The sequence below is a fragment of the Cupressus sempervirens genome, chromosome 5, assembly GCF_028749045.1.
Source record: "Cupressus sempervirens isolate cs-2001-9-10 chromosome 5, ASM2874904v1, whole genome shotgun sequence".
NCBI classification, from domain to species: Eukaryota; Viridiplantae; Streptophyta; class Pinopsida; order Cupressales; family Cupressaceae; genus Cupressus; species Cupressus sempervirens.
Window position 1 is genome coordinate 263,781,736 of NC_143122.1, and position 14,389 is coordinate 263,796,124.

A 14,389-nucleotide genomic window follows, 5' to 3' on the forward strand; every position below is an offset into this window, starting at 1 on the left:
CATACAATGAGCCTAGAGCAATCATTGCTTCACAGGACAAAACAATACAAACTCATAGAGAACAAGATGGTCAAGATCCATGTCATTGCAAACACTATCCTCTTCCTAACCTTCCTTCTATTCTCTGACCTTTGACTTGATCTGTTGATCATTTTCCTTCTTTGCTTTGTGCTTTGCTTTGTACTTTTCTACTACTCTCTAATCTATTTGATCTATTGAAATGAATGAGATTCATTGCTTTTGTCTTCTAGCAAAATGTTTCCCTCTCATTTGGATTTCAAACTCACCTATCGAGTTAAATGTTGTCAGGTGGGTAGGTGGGCATTTGGCTCTAGGAACAACCGACCAACTGCATTAAATTTCTGATAGGATATATAATTTTAACATATCTCCGTTCATAATGCAGAAATGCTTAAATTCATCTTGTAGGTGAAAATATAGTTTTAATTGTGACATAACTATCTAAATAGGAAAGAAAATTACAAAATTTACAAATATGTTATTATGATAGGTGTTAAATATGTTTAAGTGAGTTTGTTTAGAGAAATTTTGATAATGAGTCTATTGTTTTGATAAATATCAATAATGTGTCTATTTTTTGGAAGGATTTCAGTTTTTGATAACAAGTCTATTACTTTGACAAGTTCCAAATTTTAATAATGAGCATGCACTTTGAAGGGTCTCATATTGTTATTTGTTTTGTCTAGGATGCAATATTAAAAATTGACCAAACTTTTGTGGCCCATACGAGTCATCAATGATCAATCATGAACAACTCATTATAGTCACTGAAAATATAGTTTTACTTGTGACATAACTATCTAAATAGAAAAGAAAATTATAAAATTTACAAATATGTTATTACGATGGGTGTTAAATATGTTTAAGTGAGTCTATTTAGAGAAATTTTGATAATGAGTCTATTGTTTTGATAAATATCAATAATGTGTCTATCTTTTGGAAGGGTTTCAATTTTTGATAACGGGTCTATTACTTTGACAAGTTCCAAATTTTAATAATGAGCATGCACTTTGAAGGGTCTCATATTGTTATTTGTTTTGTCTAGGATGCAATATTAAAAATTTACCAAACTTTAGTGGCCAATACGAGTCATCAATGATCAATCATGAACAATTCATTATAGTCACTAAAAATAATATTTGAAATAGTTCATATTGGATACAAACTAATGGAATTACCACACCACACAAGGTATCTCCACTTCAATGTAATCAATATATTGAGTATAAATTATACCCAAATAATAAAACTAATTTAACCAAACCAAATCAAACCTGAATTTTCTTTCATCCTTTTAAAATGCTGTACACTATTAGATAGTAGAACTTTTTGAAAAAAAGATATCACTTTTGTTCTCTACTATTCACAATGATGATGGATCATAGAGTGTGATTCAAGATATTGATGCAAAATAAAACGACACAATTGAATCCATAAACATCATTCTAAGATATTACTTATGAATATGAGATCATGAGCATGAATTTTCTCAAAGGGGTCTGCACTTTTTTTTTTGGTTGGGGGAGGGATGTTGCTCCCACTTTTGTTCTTCCCATGATAAAACAAATGAACTTTAGATGTCAAGTCAAAAGTGGCATTCTTTTGATTTTCATATGATGAGTCTAAGTCTAGTTCTCCTTAAGCTAGGAGATCTTTATCAGGTTTTCCTCATTTGCCTTTTTCTTCTAATGAACTAGGCGGGTTATCCTAAAATCATGTGTCATAATGGGTAAGTTTACTACCTAACATGATAAAGATCATATTAAACTCAATCATGACATACTGTAGTTCTTCAAGGATGAATTTCAAATTCCTAGTCCTTATATTGAAACTTCTACATTAATTTTTAGTCTGCCTTCTCCTCAATGTGTTTCAGCCCATGAAGGTATTTCAATCAAACGCAAAAGAGAAAGCAAAAATGTTCAAAAATGCTCAATCTGCTCAACAATGGCAATTTTCTTGGTCAAAGGTGGCAAGAACGAAGATAGAAATTAGATTAATAATGTAGAATATAGTTGGAGGTCCACATCACTGATTGAAAAGTCAAATTGTCTTAGAGATGGATTCTTAATCATCAGATTAGTTTAGATCAATGCTTTTTGCAACATCACAACCTATTTTAAAGATATGAAAATCAAGTTGCGAAGTAGCAAAAAGCCCTCTATCGCATCCTTGCAGATGGTAGAACAATTAATCTTTTTCAAATTGTGATCATGTGAAAATGGCAGTAGCATTTAAGATAAACATTATTGCTTCATCGCACATAGTCAGCAGAATGTTCAGTTTCAAGTTGTAGACTTGTGAAAGTTTTTAGAATGGTTAAGTTGGATGTTGGCACAAGATCGCAAGACTTCAATAACGGTTAAGGTCCCGAGTTGTGAAAGTGCAAAAGACAATAAAAGTTGAGGTGAATAGTTTTCACAAGGTTGCCAGCTAAGAAGCATTCAAGGCATTTTAATTTGCGACTTGGTGAATATGATTACTGAATGCTTAAATTTCTTCATTCGCTTGGTCGTGTGGTTTAAGTGAATGAGAGGTATTATGTCAACGAATGAGCAAAAGTAGTTAAAGGTGAAGTGATTGCAACATCGCAAGAGAATGAAGTGTTAAGCCTTAAACCATAACAAAGATGCAAGATGGTCAATTTAATAGTCATCGCTATATCACAGCCTGTTCTAGTCAAAAGAAAATTAAGGGTATGAAGATGCAACAAAGAAAACAGAATGACATGTGTTCACATGGGCCCATCATATTCTATAGTCACCAAACTCTCTAACCAATGAAATAGTGCCACTTGTTTGCCACAATGTACATAGCTAGAAGATGGACCCGCACTACAGAAGTGAACAAGAGGATTTAGATCTTCTAATCTTAGTCTTCAGATCTTTAAGATCAATGCTTATCACATGTGTGTGAGTGATTAAAGATAACCAGGAGTTGACATAACGAACTTGCAAAAGCCATTGATTGCTTGGTCACAAACAATGTGAGTTAACCTAGAGTTAGCACGACAAAGTAGAGAAATTCAGTGGTTGCATCGTCACATGGTCAAATTATACGCAGAAGTTATGAATTGTGACCAGACGAAAGTGATAACAGTCAAACTTTTAAAACAAAAAATTGAATGGTCGCAAGAAGTTAAGGTTAACCTAAAGTTAAGGTTGTGACAGTGTGAGAAATGGTAGCGGTTAAGGTGAACAGTTTTCGCAAGGTCACTAGCTAAGGAGCATTCAAGACATTTTAAGTTGCGACATGGTGAAAGTGTTAACAGTTAAACCAAATGGTTATCTCATGGTCACAAGGAGTTAAAGTTAATTTTAAAGTTAACTAGTGAAGTTGCGAAGCAGTGAAAATCAATCAATTGCATCGTCATATTGGAAGAAGACATCGAATGAATGATGGTTGCGAAGAAGCAAAAAGGGAAAAAATAAAAAGGGTTTTAATGTCTTAATCACGATCGTCGATAGAGGATCGACAGTAAAGATTTAAAGTTGTAGTGACCGTTGGGATATGAAATACATTTTTTGGCGCCAAGATGACTGCTATAGATCAAAGAGGAATATGAATCATTTTTTAGGGTTTCTAACCATTTCTGCTTCCTTTCTTTGATGTATTAAATTCCAATTGATGACTATTGGATTTCTGAACGATTCAAGTGCTTTGTTAATGTGACTAATGAATCCGTAATTTTTTAAGAACCTGAAGAGGAGGCCTATAAATGTAACTTTCATAGTTAATGAAGAGGTTGACAAATATTGGTGTGAAATACTCATTGTTGCAGAGACAAGAATTGTAGTGTTTGATACCATTGATTTACTGTTCCATGCATATGTTAGTCTGTGTATTTCTTTCAAGTTAGATTAGAAATTAGAAAACAAACGGAGTTTTGTATCTCTTTTCAATTTAACTAACTTATAAGTAATCAGAGAATTGCTAAAGTTAAAAGAAATACTTCTATTGTAGTCTTGCATCTTAGCATCATATCATATCATTCTGCATATAATTCATGTTACAAGTTTTCATAATTGCATGATTAATTACGTGGATTCATAAGATGTGTAAATTTTCAGAATTGATCTCATTTCAAAACTAACCCATTGCCTGAGTTAGTCTTGCCTAGGTCTAACTTGATTTACCTCTTTTATTCTTTGGTCAAGAACACACCATAGTAGGATTAGAAATAAACAAATTCTTTGAAAATCATATGTAAGGGTGTTGTACCTATAATTTAGAGGGAAATTAGTTATCAAGTAACATTTTCCCAAATGTTGTATCCAATTGTTCTTTATGCACTTGAGCACTTTGAGAGAACTATTAGAAGAAAGAACAATTTGTTTACCAACAAGAAAGATGGAAAGTTTATCAAAAACATCACCTACAAATCTTGATACCAATCTGTTCTGAAGGTGCCAAGTGAATATGCTAATACAAATTGAATTTTAACATGCCTACTAACAAGCATAATTAGGAATTGAAGGCAAAATCTGTTGTAACATGCATTCACCTGTTGCTAGCCCGTTAAACAGATACCATCTCTTTGATGGTTTGAAATGCAAATAATCCTAATTAACTTTATCATTATCCTCTCCCTCGGACTTTACAGGTTCAACTCGAAACTTACCCCAGATGTCACTCTTTTAGAACTTTCTTGTCCTAAAAACAAGAATGCCTGAAATGAGAACCCCAAACAATGTTACCCCAGTCATTATCATAAAACAAAGGCGAAAGCACTTGTCCTACACAAGTCAGCTTATTATGAGATGGCGAGGGTGGACGAGCTGTCTACAACAAAGATTCAGAAAATTGTTGTTTTCTGGCTTCTTTATCATAGAGAGCTCCAGCTACCCTCGCTGAGAGAAGATAGGATCCCAGTGGGCTTGCAGCAGCTCCAAATTTGAACAGGGCGGCATAATGCTTTAGAGTCTTAGACCAAAGAGCTCTGAGATGATAGCAAGTAAGAGAGGCCATTGAGCTCCAAAAGATAAGGCTATAGCTATGGATGCTACATAGAAAGAACCAGGAAGAGCAAATGCTATAAAAACATTCCCAACACAACCTATGAGCAACACCAGTGTGAACATTAGAGGCCTTGGAAGCTTATTTTTCTGCAAGAGGAATTCAGAGAGAAATCCTGCAACTACCCTGCCTAGGAAACTCCAAATGGCGATGAGCGAAACAAAAGTGCTGATATTCATAGGGGTTTGTTGCAGTGCCCTTTCTCTCTGACCCATGTTATCAATTGCCGTTAAAGATGCTCCAATTCCACAAGGTGCTGCCATGAAAAGGATTATCATGTCCACACCCACTAGAGCTTGTAGGAGATGAAGTCATTTCCTCTTTCTGGGCCCTTGAATTTTTTCTCAAGGTGGGATTTCACTGATTTGGACTGCTCCTCTTCGTCCCTTCCATTGATCCCCATGTCCGCAAGTTCACTCTTTTTCTCTTGTACACTGGTTTTCTCATCAGAAACCCAATTTGGCAGCTTCATTTTGTCCATTTCTGCTTTGACAACAACAGCAAGATTAGACAAGAGAAAGAGTATGGCTAAGGCAGCAACAATTTGGTAGCCTGATTGTGGAAAGATTTTCGCTCTGTTCTCTACTGCAATCGTAACCATGAGACAGCCTGCTAGGAAGAGAGCTATGTAGAGAAAATTGTAGAAGCGCTTCAGTTCATTCTTCTCCGTCACGGCTTTTGTGGGTCAAACTATTAACATTACAAGAAGAGATAGAGCTGAGGGAAGGATACCCGAAAGATGGATTATGCCTCTATCATCTTGCCCATAAATTACATGGTATATCTGAGTGAAGGTGGCTCCACTCAGACACAGAAAGCCTTTAAGAATTCCAAGAACACTTCCCTTGCTCTGTGGGAAATTCTTCACACATGCAAGTGTTGGCAAAAGTCTGAGAATTGGTCCTGTGCAGATGTGTAAATACATCTGCTATGTCTTGGGCTTGGCAATCCTTTGGGTAACAGATAGCCAGATCATGAGATATCCAGTGATGTTCATGCTGGCTCCTATGCCAAGGACTACCCAGGGAGGAGCAAGTTCATTAGTCAGACCGGACACAGTTCCATCATTTCCCCCAAGATCCTTAAAAAACCCTAATGTGGTCACTGTTTCCTAATCATAGCCCAGTACTGTTTTTACTGCGTCTGAATCTATACCACATATGTAAGTCCCTCCTACAAGGGACATGATCAGAAAGCATATAAACACCACAGACCATCTTCCCTTGGCCACATTTTTGGCCTGTACATGTAACTTTTTTTAATCCATTTTAACTATTTGCAGGGGACTACTGGTTTTCAAACTTGGGTTCTACTGACCCATTACCAATCGAATTTGAGAAATGCAAGAATGTATCCTGAAATGTTTTTGCAGATCATATATATAAGTAATCTAGCACTTCAAATATAAGGACTTGCTATCTCTTAATAATTTTTATAAATTCTTAAATCTTGTTTGATGATTTGATGGATCTTGAATTCATCAGAAGAATAATTGAGAGCAACCATATCAGCTATCTGCCAGCCTTTATGATTCGCCTATCTTAATAAATGTTGTTTTCTTCTACCAAATCTTCAACTCTTCAGGACTCAAATCATTAGTATCCATCTGATTTCTTTCTTTTTCTGTAGGTACCAATGTAAAATAAATTCACGATCACAAGCAGGATTTATATTTATATTTCACTCAATCAGAACATAAAAGTCCAAAAAACTTGTAATGTCTACGAAAGATATCTGTTAAACTTAGTCTTCAAGCTAGATTCGATCTCAAATCAGAAATTCAGATTTTAGGACATTAACAGCTGAGCTATCTGTTTACATAAATTTATTGTGTATGGGTTGATAGTTGAATACATCCAGCGAATATAGGGGAGGACAATCAATGAAGCATGGACCACGCGCAATCAAAGAGATGATTTTCAAACCTATATAGGGGAAGAGATCCAGCAGCTGCCCAGGTTAATTTCTCCCATCTTAAACTTCTAATTCATATGTCAAAACTTAACTGTGTTTTCCTGTGAACCTTAGTAGGTGACTGAAGAGCTTAAACCTAAGATTTAGGCATTACCACATTTACTGAGCTCTTTATAGAAGTTGTAGAGTGCAAAGTGGTTGAGAAGTGTCATTTCAAAATGTTAGCCCGTCATGTTCAACCCCCAATTGCCACTCACAAAAAAACAAACAGTACTTTTCGCACAAATGGACTAATCAGCAACCAAAAAAGCTTTAAAATGATCAAGTATTAGTACATGTGTGATCAACTATTAGTACATGTGTTACTGGCTATTAGAACATTTGTTATCATTTTTTAGACCTTTTTAAAAACTGTAATTGGGGGTATAGATAGAGATCAGCCTACATAATGGCAACTTGTCAGAGAATGTCAATAATTTACACCAAAAAGCAGCGCCTTTGAGTTCAATGTGAGTTTCTATCTTTTTAGTATCTGTTCTGGTGGAAGTGAGATAATTGTAAGAAGATAAAAGGTAAACTGTATTAGGGGAAATGACCCAGTTGCCACTCAGTATAAGGGGAAATGACCCAATTGCCACTCAGTATAAGGGGAAATGACCCAATTGCCACTCATGTTTGTATTACTGCCACATCCACCATTACCTATTCCCCCCCTCCCCCAACCAATTACAGTTCATAAAAAACTCCAAAAAATGATTGCGCATGTACTAATAGCCGATCACACATGTACTAGTAGTTGATCATTTTTTAGCTTTCTTGGTCCATTTGTGCAAACAGTACTATTTTTTTGGTGAGCACCTATTGGGGGGTCCTAGTGGCGGGTTTTGGGCAGAAGTTTTAAAATGGCACTATTAGACCACCTTGCACTCTACAAGTTCCACTAAGAGCTCTGTAGAATTCGAAAGATTAGTTTAAAGCTCTTCACTTATCTATGGAGGTTCACCGAAACAATCAACAAATTTCAACATATGGATTAAGAACTGTAGGTGTGCGAAGTTAGCTTGAGCGGCTACTAGGTTGTTTCCCCTAGATTAGAGTTCTAAATAAGCGTTGTGCAATCTGTATATGTAGGCTAATTTATTATACATGGGTCAACTTTCATTTATTTGTTCTTAAGAATAAAGATATACATTTATCTTTATTTCTGTTTTAGTCATAATTATTATTATAGTACTATTATTTATTAGCTTAAAACTCATCATTGATAACTACATTTTACTTGTATTGTTAGTTTTAATAATGAGCATTTCCTTTGATAGAACTCGAACTCGTCGTTTTGTCCAGGATGCGACATGAAAAAATGACCAAACTTTACTGGCCCATGCGAATCACCAAACATCAATCATGAACAACTTTACATGTGATGGAAATAATATTTGAAATAGCTGATATTGGATCCAAATCAATGGAATCACAACACAATAAAAGGTATCTCCACTTTCCTGTAAAACATCACCTACAAATTATGGTACGAATCTGTCCTTAATGTGTCAAGTGATTATGCTAATACAAGTGGAATTTTAACAAGCCTACTAATAAGCACAATTGAGATTGAAGAAAAATCTCTTGAAACATGCATTCACCTGCTGCTGGCCCGTTAAACAGACACGCCATCTCTTTGATGGTTTGAAACGCACACAATCTTAGTTAACTATCAGTATCCTCTCCCTCGGACTTTACAGGTTCAACTCGAAACTTAGCATAGATGTCACTTTTATAAAACTTCCTTGTCCTATAAACAAGAATGCCTGAAATGAGAACCCCAAACAATGTTACTACAGTCATTATGATAAAACTAAGTCGAAAGCACTCATGTCCTACGCAAGTCAGCTTATTATGAGATGGTGAGGGTGCAAGAGCTGTCTGCAACAAAGATTCAGAAAAATGTTGCTTTCTGGCTTCTTTGTCATAGAGAGCTCCAGCCACCCTCACTGAGAGAAGATAGGATCCCAGTGGGCTCGCAGCAGCTCCAAAATTGAAAAGGGTGGCATAATACTTTAGACCAAAGAGCTCCGAGATGATAGCAAGCAAGAGAGGCCATTGAGCTCCAAAAGAGAAGCCTATAGCTATGGATGCTACATACAAAGAACCAGGCAGAGCAAATGCTATAAAAACATGCCCAACACAGCCCACGAGCAACACCAGTGTGAACATGAGAGGCCTTGGAAATTTATATTTCTGCAAGAGGAATTCAGAGAGAAATCCTGCAACTACCCTGCCTAGGAAATTCCAAATGCTGATGAGGGAAACAAAGGTGCTGATATTCACGGGGGTGTATTGCAGGGCTCTTCCAATCTGACCCATGTTATCAATTGCTGTTAAAGTTGCTCCAATTCCACAAGTTGCTGCCGTGAAAAGGATTATCATGTCCACACTCACCAGAGCTTGTAGGATGGTGAAGTCATTTCCTCTTGCTGGGCCCTTGAAAATTTTCCCAAGGTGGGATTTCGCTGATTTGTGCTCCTCTTTATCCCTGCCATTGATCACCATGTCCGCAAGCTCACTCTCTTTTTTCTCTTGTGCATTGGTTTTCTCAGAAACCCAATTTGGGAGCTTCATTTTGTCCATTTCTGCTTTGACAACAACAGCAAGATTAGACAAGAGAAAGAGAATGGCTAAGGCAGCAACAATTTGGTAGCCTGACCGTGGAAAGTTTTTCACTCTGTTCTCCACTACAATCATAACCATGAGAAAGCCAGCTAGGAACAGAGCTATGTAGAGAAAATTGTAGAAGCGCTTCAGTTCATTCTTCTCTGTGACGGCTTTTGTGGGTCGAACTATTAACATTACAAGAAGAGATAGAGCCGAGGGAAGGATACCCAAAAGAAGGATTACGCCTCTATCATCTTGCCCATAAATTGCATGGTATATTTGAGTGAAGATAGCTCCACTCAGACCCACAAAGCCTTTAAGAATTCCAAGCACACTTCCTCTACTCTGAGGGAAGTTTTTCACACATGTAACAAGAGCTCCCGTGTTGGCAAAAGTCTGAGAATTGGCGCCTATGCAGATGTATAAATACATCTGCCATGTCTTGGGCTTGGCAATCCTTTGGGTAACAGACAACCAGATCATGAGATATCCAGTGATGTTCATGATGGCTCCTATGCCAAGGACTACCCAGGGAGGAGCAACTTCATTAATCAGACCAGACACAATTCCCACATTCCCCCCAAGATCCTTGAAAAACCCCAATGTGGTTACTGTTTCCTGATCATAGCCCAGTACTGTTTTAATGGCTTCTGAATATATGCCAAATATGTAGGTCCCTCCTGCAAGGGACATGATCAGAAAGCATATAAACACCACAAACCATCTTCCCTTGGCCACATTTCTGGTTAGTACAGATAACTCCGTTTTATCCATTTTAGGGGAAGAGACGCAGTAGCTGTCCAGGCTAACTTTGTAAACTTAGATCTCCTAAATCGTATGTCAAATTATGCTGATGTTTTTGATGTACCTCTGTAGGTGACTCAAGAGCTTAAAGCCAAAGTTTGGGCATTTACGGATCTCTCTATAGAGGCTGTGGAGTGTGAATGGTCAAAAATTGTCATTTTACAACTCACCCTATACCTTTTATGTTCACCCCTGATAGTCACTCACCAAAAACACTAGTACTTGTGGTAGAATGTTCTAATAGCCGTAATGAAATGTCCCAATAGTGTGCACAAATGGATCAATCACTAACCAAAATAGCTAAAAAATGATCAACTATTACTACATGTGTGATCGGCTATTAGAAACATCTATGACATCTACTCTATCACAGTCATTAGATCTCCTAAAGACTACTGGATCTGTTCCCCTAACTAGAAACAAATTTCAAATACAGGGGAGTGTTGGTTTTCTCACCTGGGTTCTGCTGACCCATTACCTATGGCACTTGAGAAATGCAAGAATGTATCCACAAATGCTTTTGCAGATCATATATATAAGTAGTCCTAAGTAGTCTAACACTTAAAAGGACTTGCTATCTCTTAAATAATTTATGAATTTTAAATCTTGTTTGATGATTTGATGGATCTTGAATTCTTCAGAAGAATAATTGAGAGCAACCATATCAGCTATCTGCAAGCCTTTATGATTCGCCTATCTTAATAAATTTTGTTTTCTTCTACCAAATCTTCAACTCTTCAGGACTCAAATCACTGGTATCCATCTGATTTCCTTTTTTTAAAATTAAGTACCGATATAAATTTAATTCACGATTACAAGCAGGATTTGTATTTATATTTCACTCAATCAGAATATTAAAAACCCAAAAAACTTGTAATGCGAACAAAAGATATCTGTCAAGTTAGTCTTCAAACTAGATACGATCTCAAATCATAAATTCTGATCTCGGGACGTGAACAGCTGAGCTATATTTTTACTATTAAGTTTATTGCGAATGGGTTGATAGTTGAATACATCCAGCCAATTTAAAGAAGGACAATTAATGAAGCATGGACCACGCGCAATGAAAGAGATGATTTTCAAACCTATCTCGTACATGGAGATAGAGATCAGCCAACATACTGCAACTTGTCAGAGAATGTCAATAGTTTATCCTACAGTGCCTTTGAGTTCAATGTAAGTTTATATTTTTTTAGTGTCCATCGTGGTGGGGATGGTGGGATTAATAATTGTAGGAAACTAAAAGGCAAGCTGTATCAGTTTAGATCTCTAGTGAAATTTGTATATTTAGGCTGGTTTCCATTAAATTTTATGTTGTTATGAGAGAATATTTTAATATAGTTAAATAATTATGTAGGGGAGAGGACTCAGTAGTTGAACGGGTTCCAATTGTTGTGATAGTAATTGTTCACTTAATGTCCAATTTTTTTGAAAAAATTATACCAATACTTGTGACTTTAAAGTTGTTAGTACAATGATGATTACCCAAAATTGAATGAAAATGTACCCTTTGTTTTAAAAAGTAACCAATGATGTGATGCCACATCAGCTGTTCAACTATGGGTACCCTTTATGCACTATTATTGGTCTCACATATTTTTTGGCCTGTTTTGGACAACTTGGGAAAAAGCATGCTGATGTGGCATCAAAACAAGTGACGTGGACTTGAAACCTTAGTTATAAGTAGGCGACTCGCAAAGTAAGCTATTGTAAAAAATTGGGAGCGATTTGAAATTTTTACGTAAGGTTTTGATAAGCGTGAAATTAGGGTGTTCAACTACTAGGTCCTCTCCCCTATAATATTTGATTTTTGGGTCAACTTTCATTTATTTGTTCTTAAGATTAAATATATAAATTTATTGTTATTTCTGTTTTATTCATAGTTATTATTATGTTACTAGTGGGAAAGTTGTGGTAGCGGTCCAAGGTAGCTTTGTGTACCTAGAACTTCTAACTTGTAAGTTGGATTTTGCATTTTTTTTTGGTGAACTTTTGTAAGTGAACAACTTAAACCTAAGGTTTTGGCTTTTGAGTATCATGGATCTCTCTATAGGGATCGTGGAGCACAAAGTTGTCAAAAAGTGTCAATTGAAAACACTTGCTTGATACTTGCTATGATCATGCACCAATAGTCACTCACCCAAAAAACACCAATACGTGATTAAATGTCTCAATAATCATTATGAAATGTCCCAATAGTGGTGCACAAATTGGTCATCACCAACCAATAAAGCTAAAAAAATGTTTGACTATTAGTACATGTGTGATCGGCTACTAGTATGCGTGTTTTCATATTTTGGAGCTCTTTTAAGAGTTGTAATCTATCACAGTTATTGGAACCCCTATTTGGGTCCCTTCCCCTACTACTTATGAGCTTAAAACTCATCATTGATAGTTATATTTTACTTATATTGTTAGTTTTATTAGAGTATTAACACCATTCCAAGATAAACATGCAGTCATAAATCTTCATAAGAAACAAGAGATGCAAAGCATCGTAGTTCCTACCATATGTCTCATGATTATAGTATGTAGAGTGTGGCAATAAAGGGTTGAGATGGAGGAATAAACTTTTTAATTTGAAGGAATGCAAAATGTATTAGAACAACATTCTTTATATCCTTTGATCTTTTAGAGGTTGAACCATCTTTAAACCATATTAAAATTAATTGTAATTGTACGCATAGAACTTAAAAACTAAAGACAGTGAAGAAACATAGACAATCACATTTTGCATTAATATTTGTAGTTGAATGAGAGCAGATAAGTTATAGCTCCTACCAAGTGCAAAATTACTTCTTTGTGTCATTAGAATTTTAACATCAACGCCTTTATTAAAAAAAGTACAACAAGCTCTAAATTAAAAAAAACTCAAAAGTGTCTAAGAATTTTAGAACAAAATGAAATTCTTTAACTTCAAGAGTTTTGAGACTGGAAAGCGTCTTCATAAGCCCTCAAGAAATGTTGTTCAATTTCACTAAAAAAATCATGCATACATTACAAGGCAACACATTTTTTGCATTATTGGTTTTTTCATGAGAAGTCTTGAGATAATAAATAAAATTTCTACAATATTAGTTTGAATACAATTATAAAGTTGTCATAAATGTCTTGTAATGTGTTGTGAACAAATTGATCATTGAGATCTTGTGCAAGGTTAAACAATACCAACCAAAATCCTAACAAAAGCATAAGCATGTTACAACTAAATTCTACATATAGAAAAGATATCCACAATTTAAATTGCTTATTCTTTGTGTCTTGGAGTCTGTAGTACAATAAATTTTATTTTATTTTTAGCATGTTTGCAATGTAAGAAATCAGAAACCAATTGTTTATCCTAAAAGAAAGAATTATATGATTAAAAAACTAGAGAAATTGAAAATTGCCAAACAAAAATAATTTTTTTACAAATATTTAACATCAAATAATTCTTTATTTAAAAACAAAACTACAATCAATTGTCATCTTTATACACTATTAAATATTTAATCAACAACTTGACACCCAAAAATGATATAAGATATTTTAAATTTTAAATACATAAACAATAAACATAATTGTACGTACAATAACTACCATTTTAAAAATCTTTGTAATAGTATTTAGTTTTTAGTTTTCAAAATTCTTTGTTACATTCTTTAGTTTTTATTACTTTTAATTCTTTTAAAAATAATGCTTTAAGGACGAAATGAATCAAAATTTTATGAGTTAGTACATTCTATCATTATTAATTTGACCAATGGTAAGGTAAAGTGTGGTGTGACATATCTTTTATAATAATTATATTAATTGCACAATTAATACAAAAATGGAATTTTAAAATTTAACTGGTTTTTGGTTCTAAATATTAAATTTCCCCATTTGGTAAGATCCAATAAGATTTCAATTAAATACTATTCTTGTTTTTCAAAAAATAAAATAAAAATGTTCAAACTTTATAAAGAATTTGAAATTTGAAATTCTTGAAATGATAAAGTAA

At 35.0% G+C, this 14,389-nt stretch overlaps 1 protein-coding gene and 1 pseudogene across 1 annotated transcript; both read right to left on the minus strand.

Moving 5' to 3' along the window:
• Nucleotides 1–4,791: 4,791 nt before the first annotated feature.
• LOC149555559 (uncharacterized) lies at nt 4,792–6,304 on the minus strand (annotated as a pseudogene).
• Nucleotides 6,305–8,377: 2,073 nt separating this feature from the next.
• LOC149555560 (protein NUCLEAR FUSION DEFECTIVE 4-like) lies at nt 8,378–10,705 on the minus strand. The gene has a single exon (XM_089833657.1). The coding sequence runs from the start codon at nt 10,375–10,377 to the stop codon at nt 8,659–8,661; it is 1,719 nt and encodes a 572-aa protein (XP_089689783.1). The 5' UTR covers nt 10,378–10,705; the 3' UTR covers nt 8,378–8,658.
• Nucleotides 10,706–14,389: the final 3,684 nt, after the last annotated feature.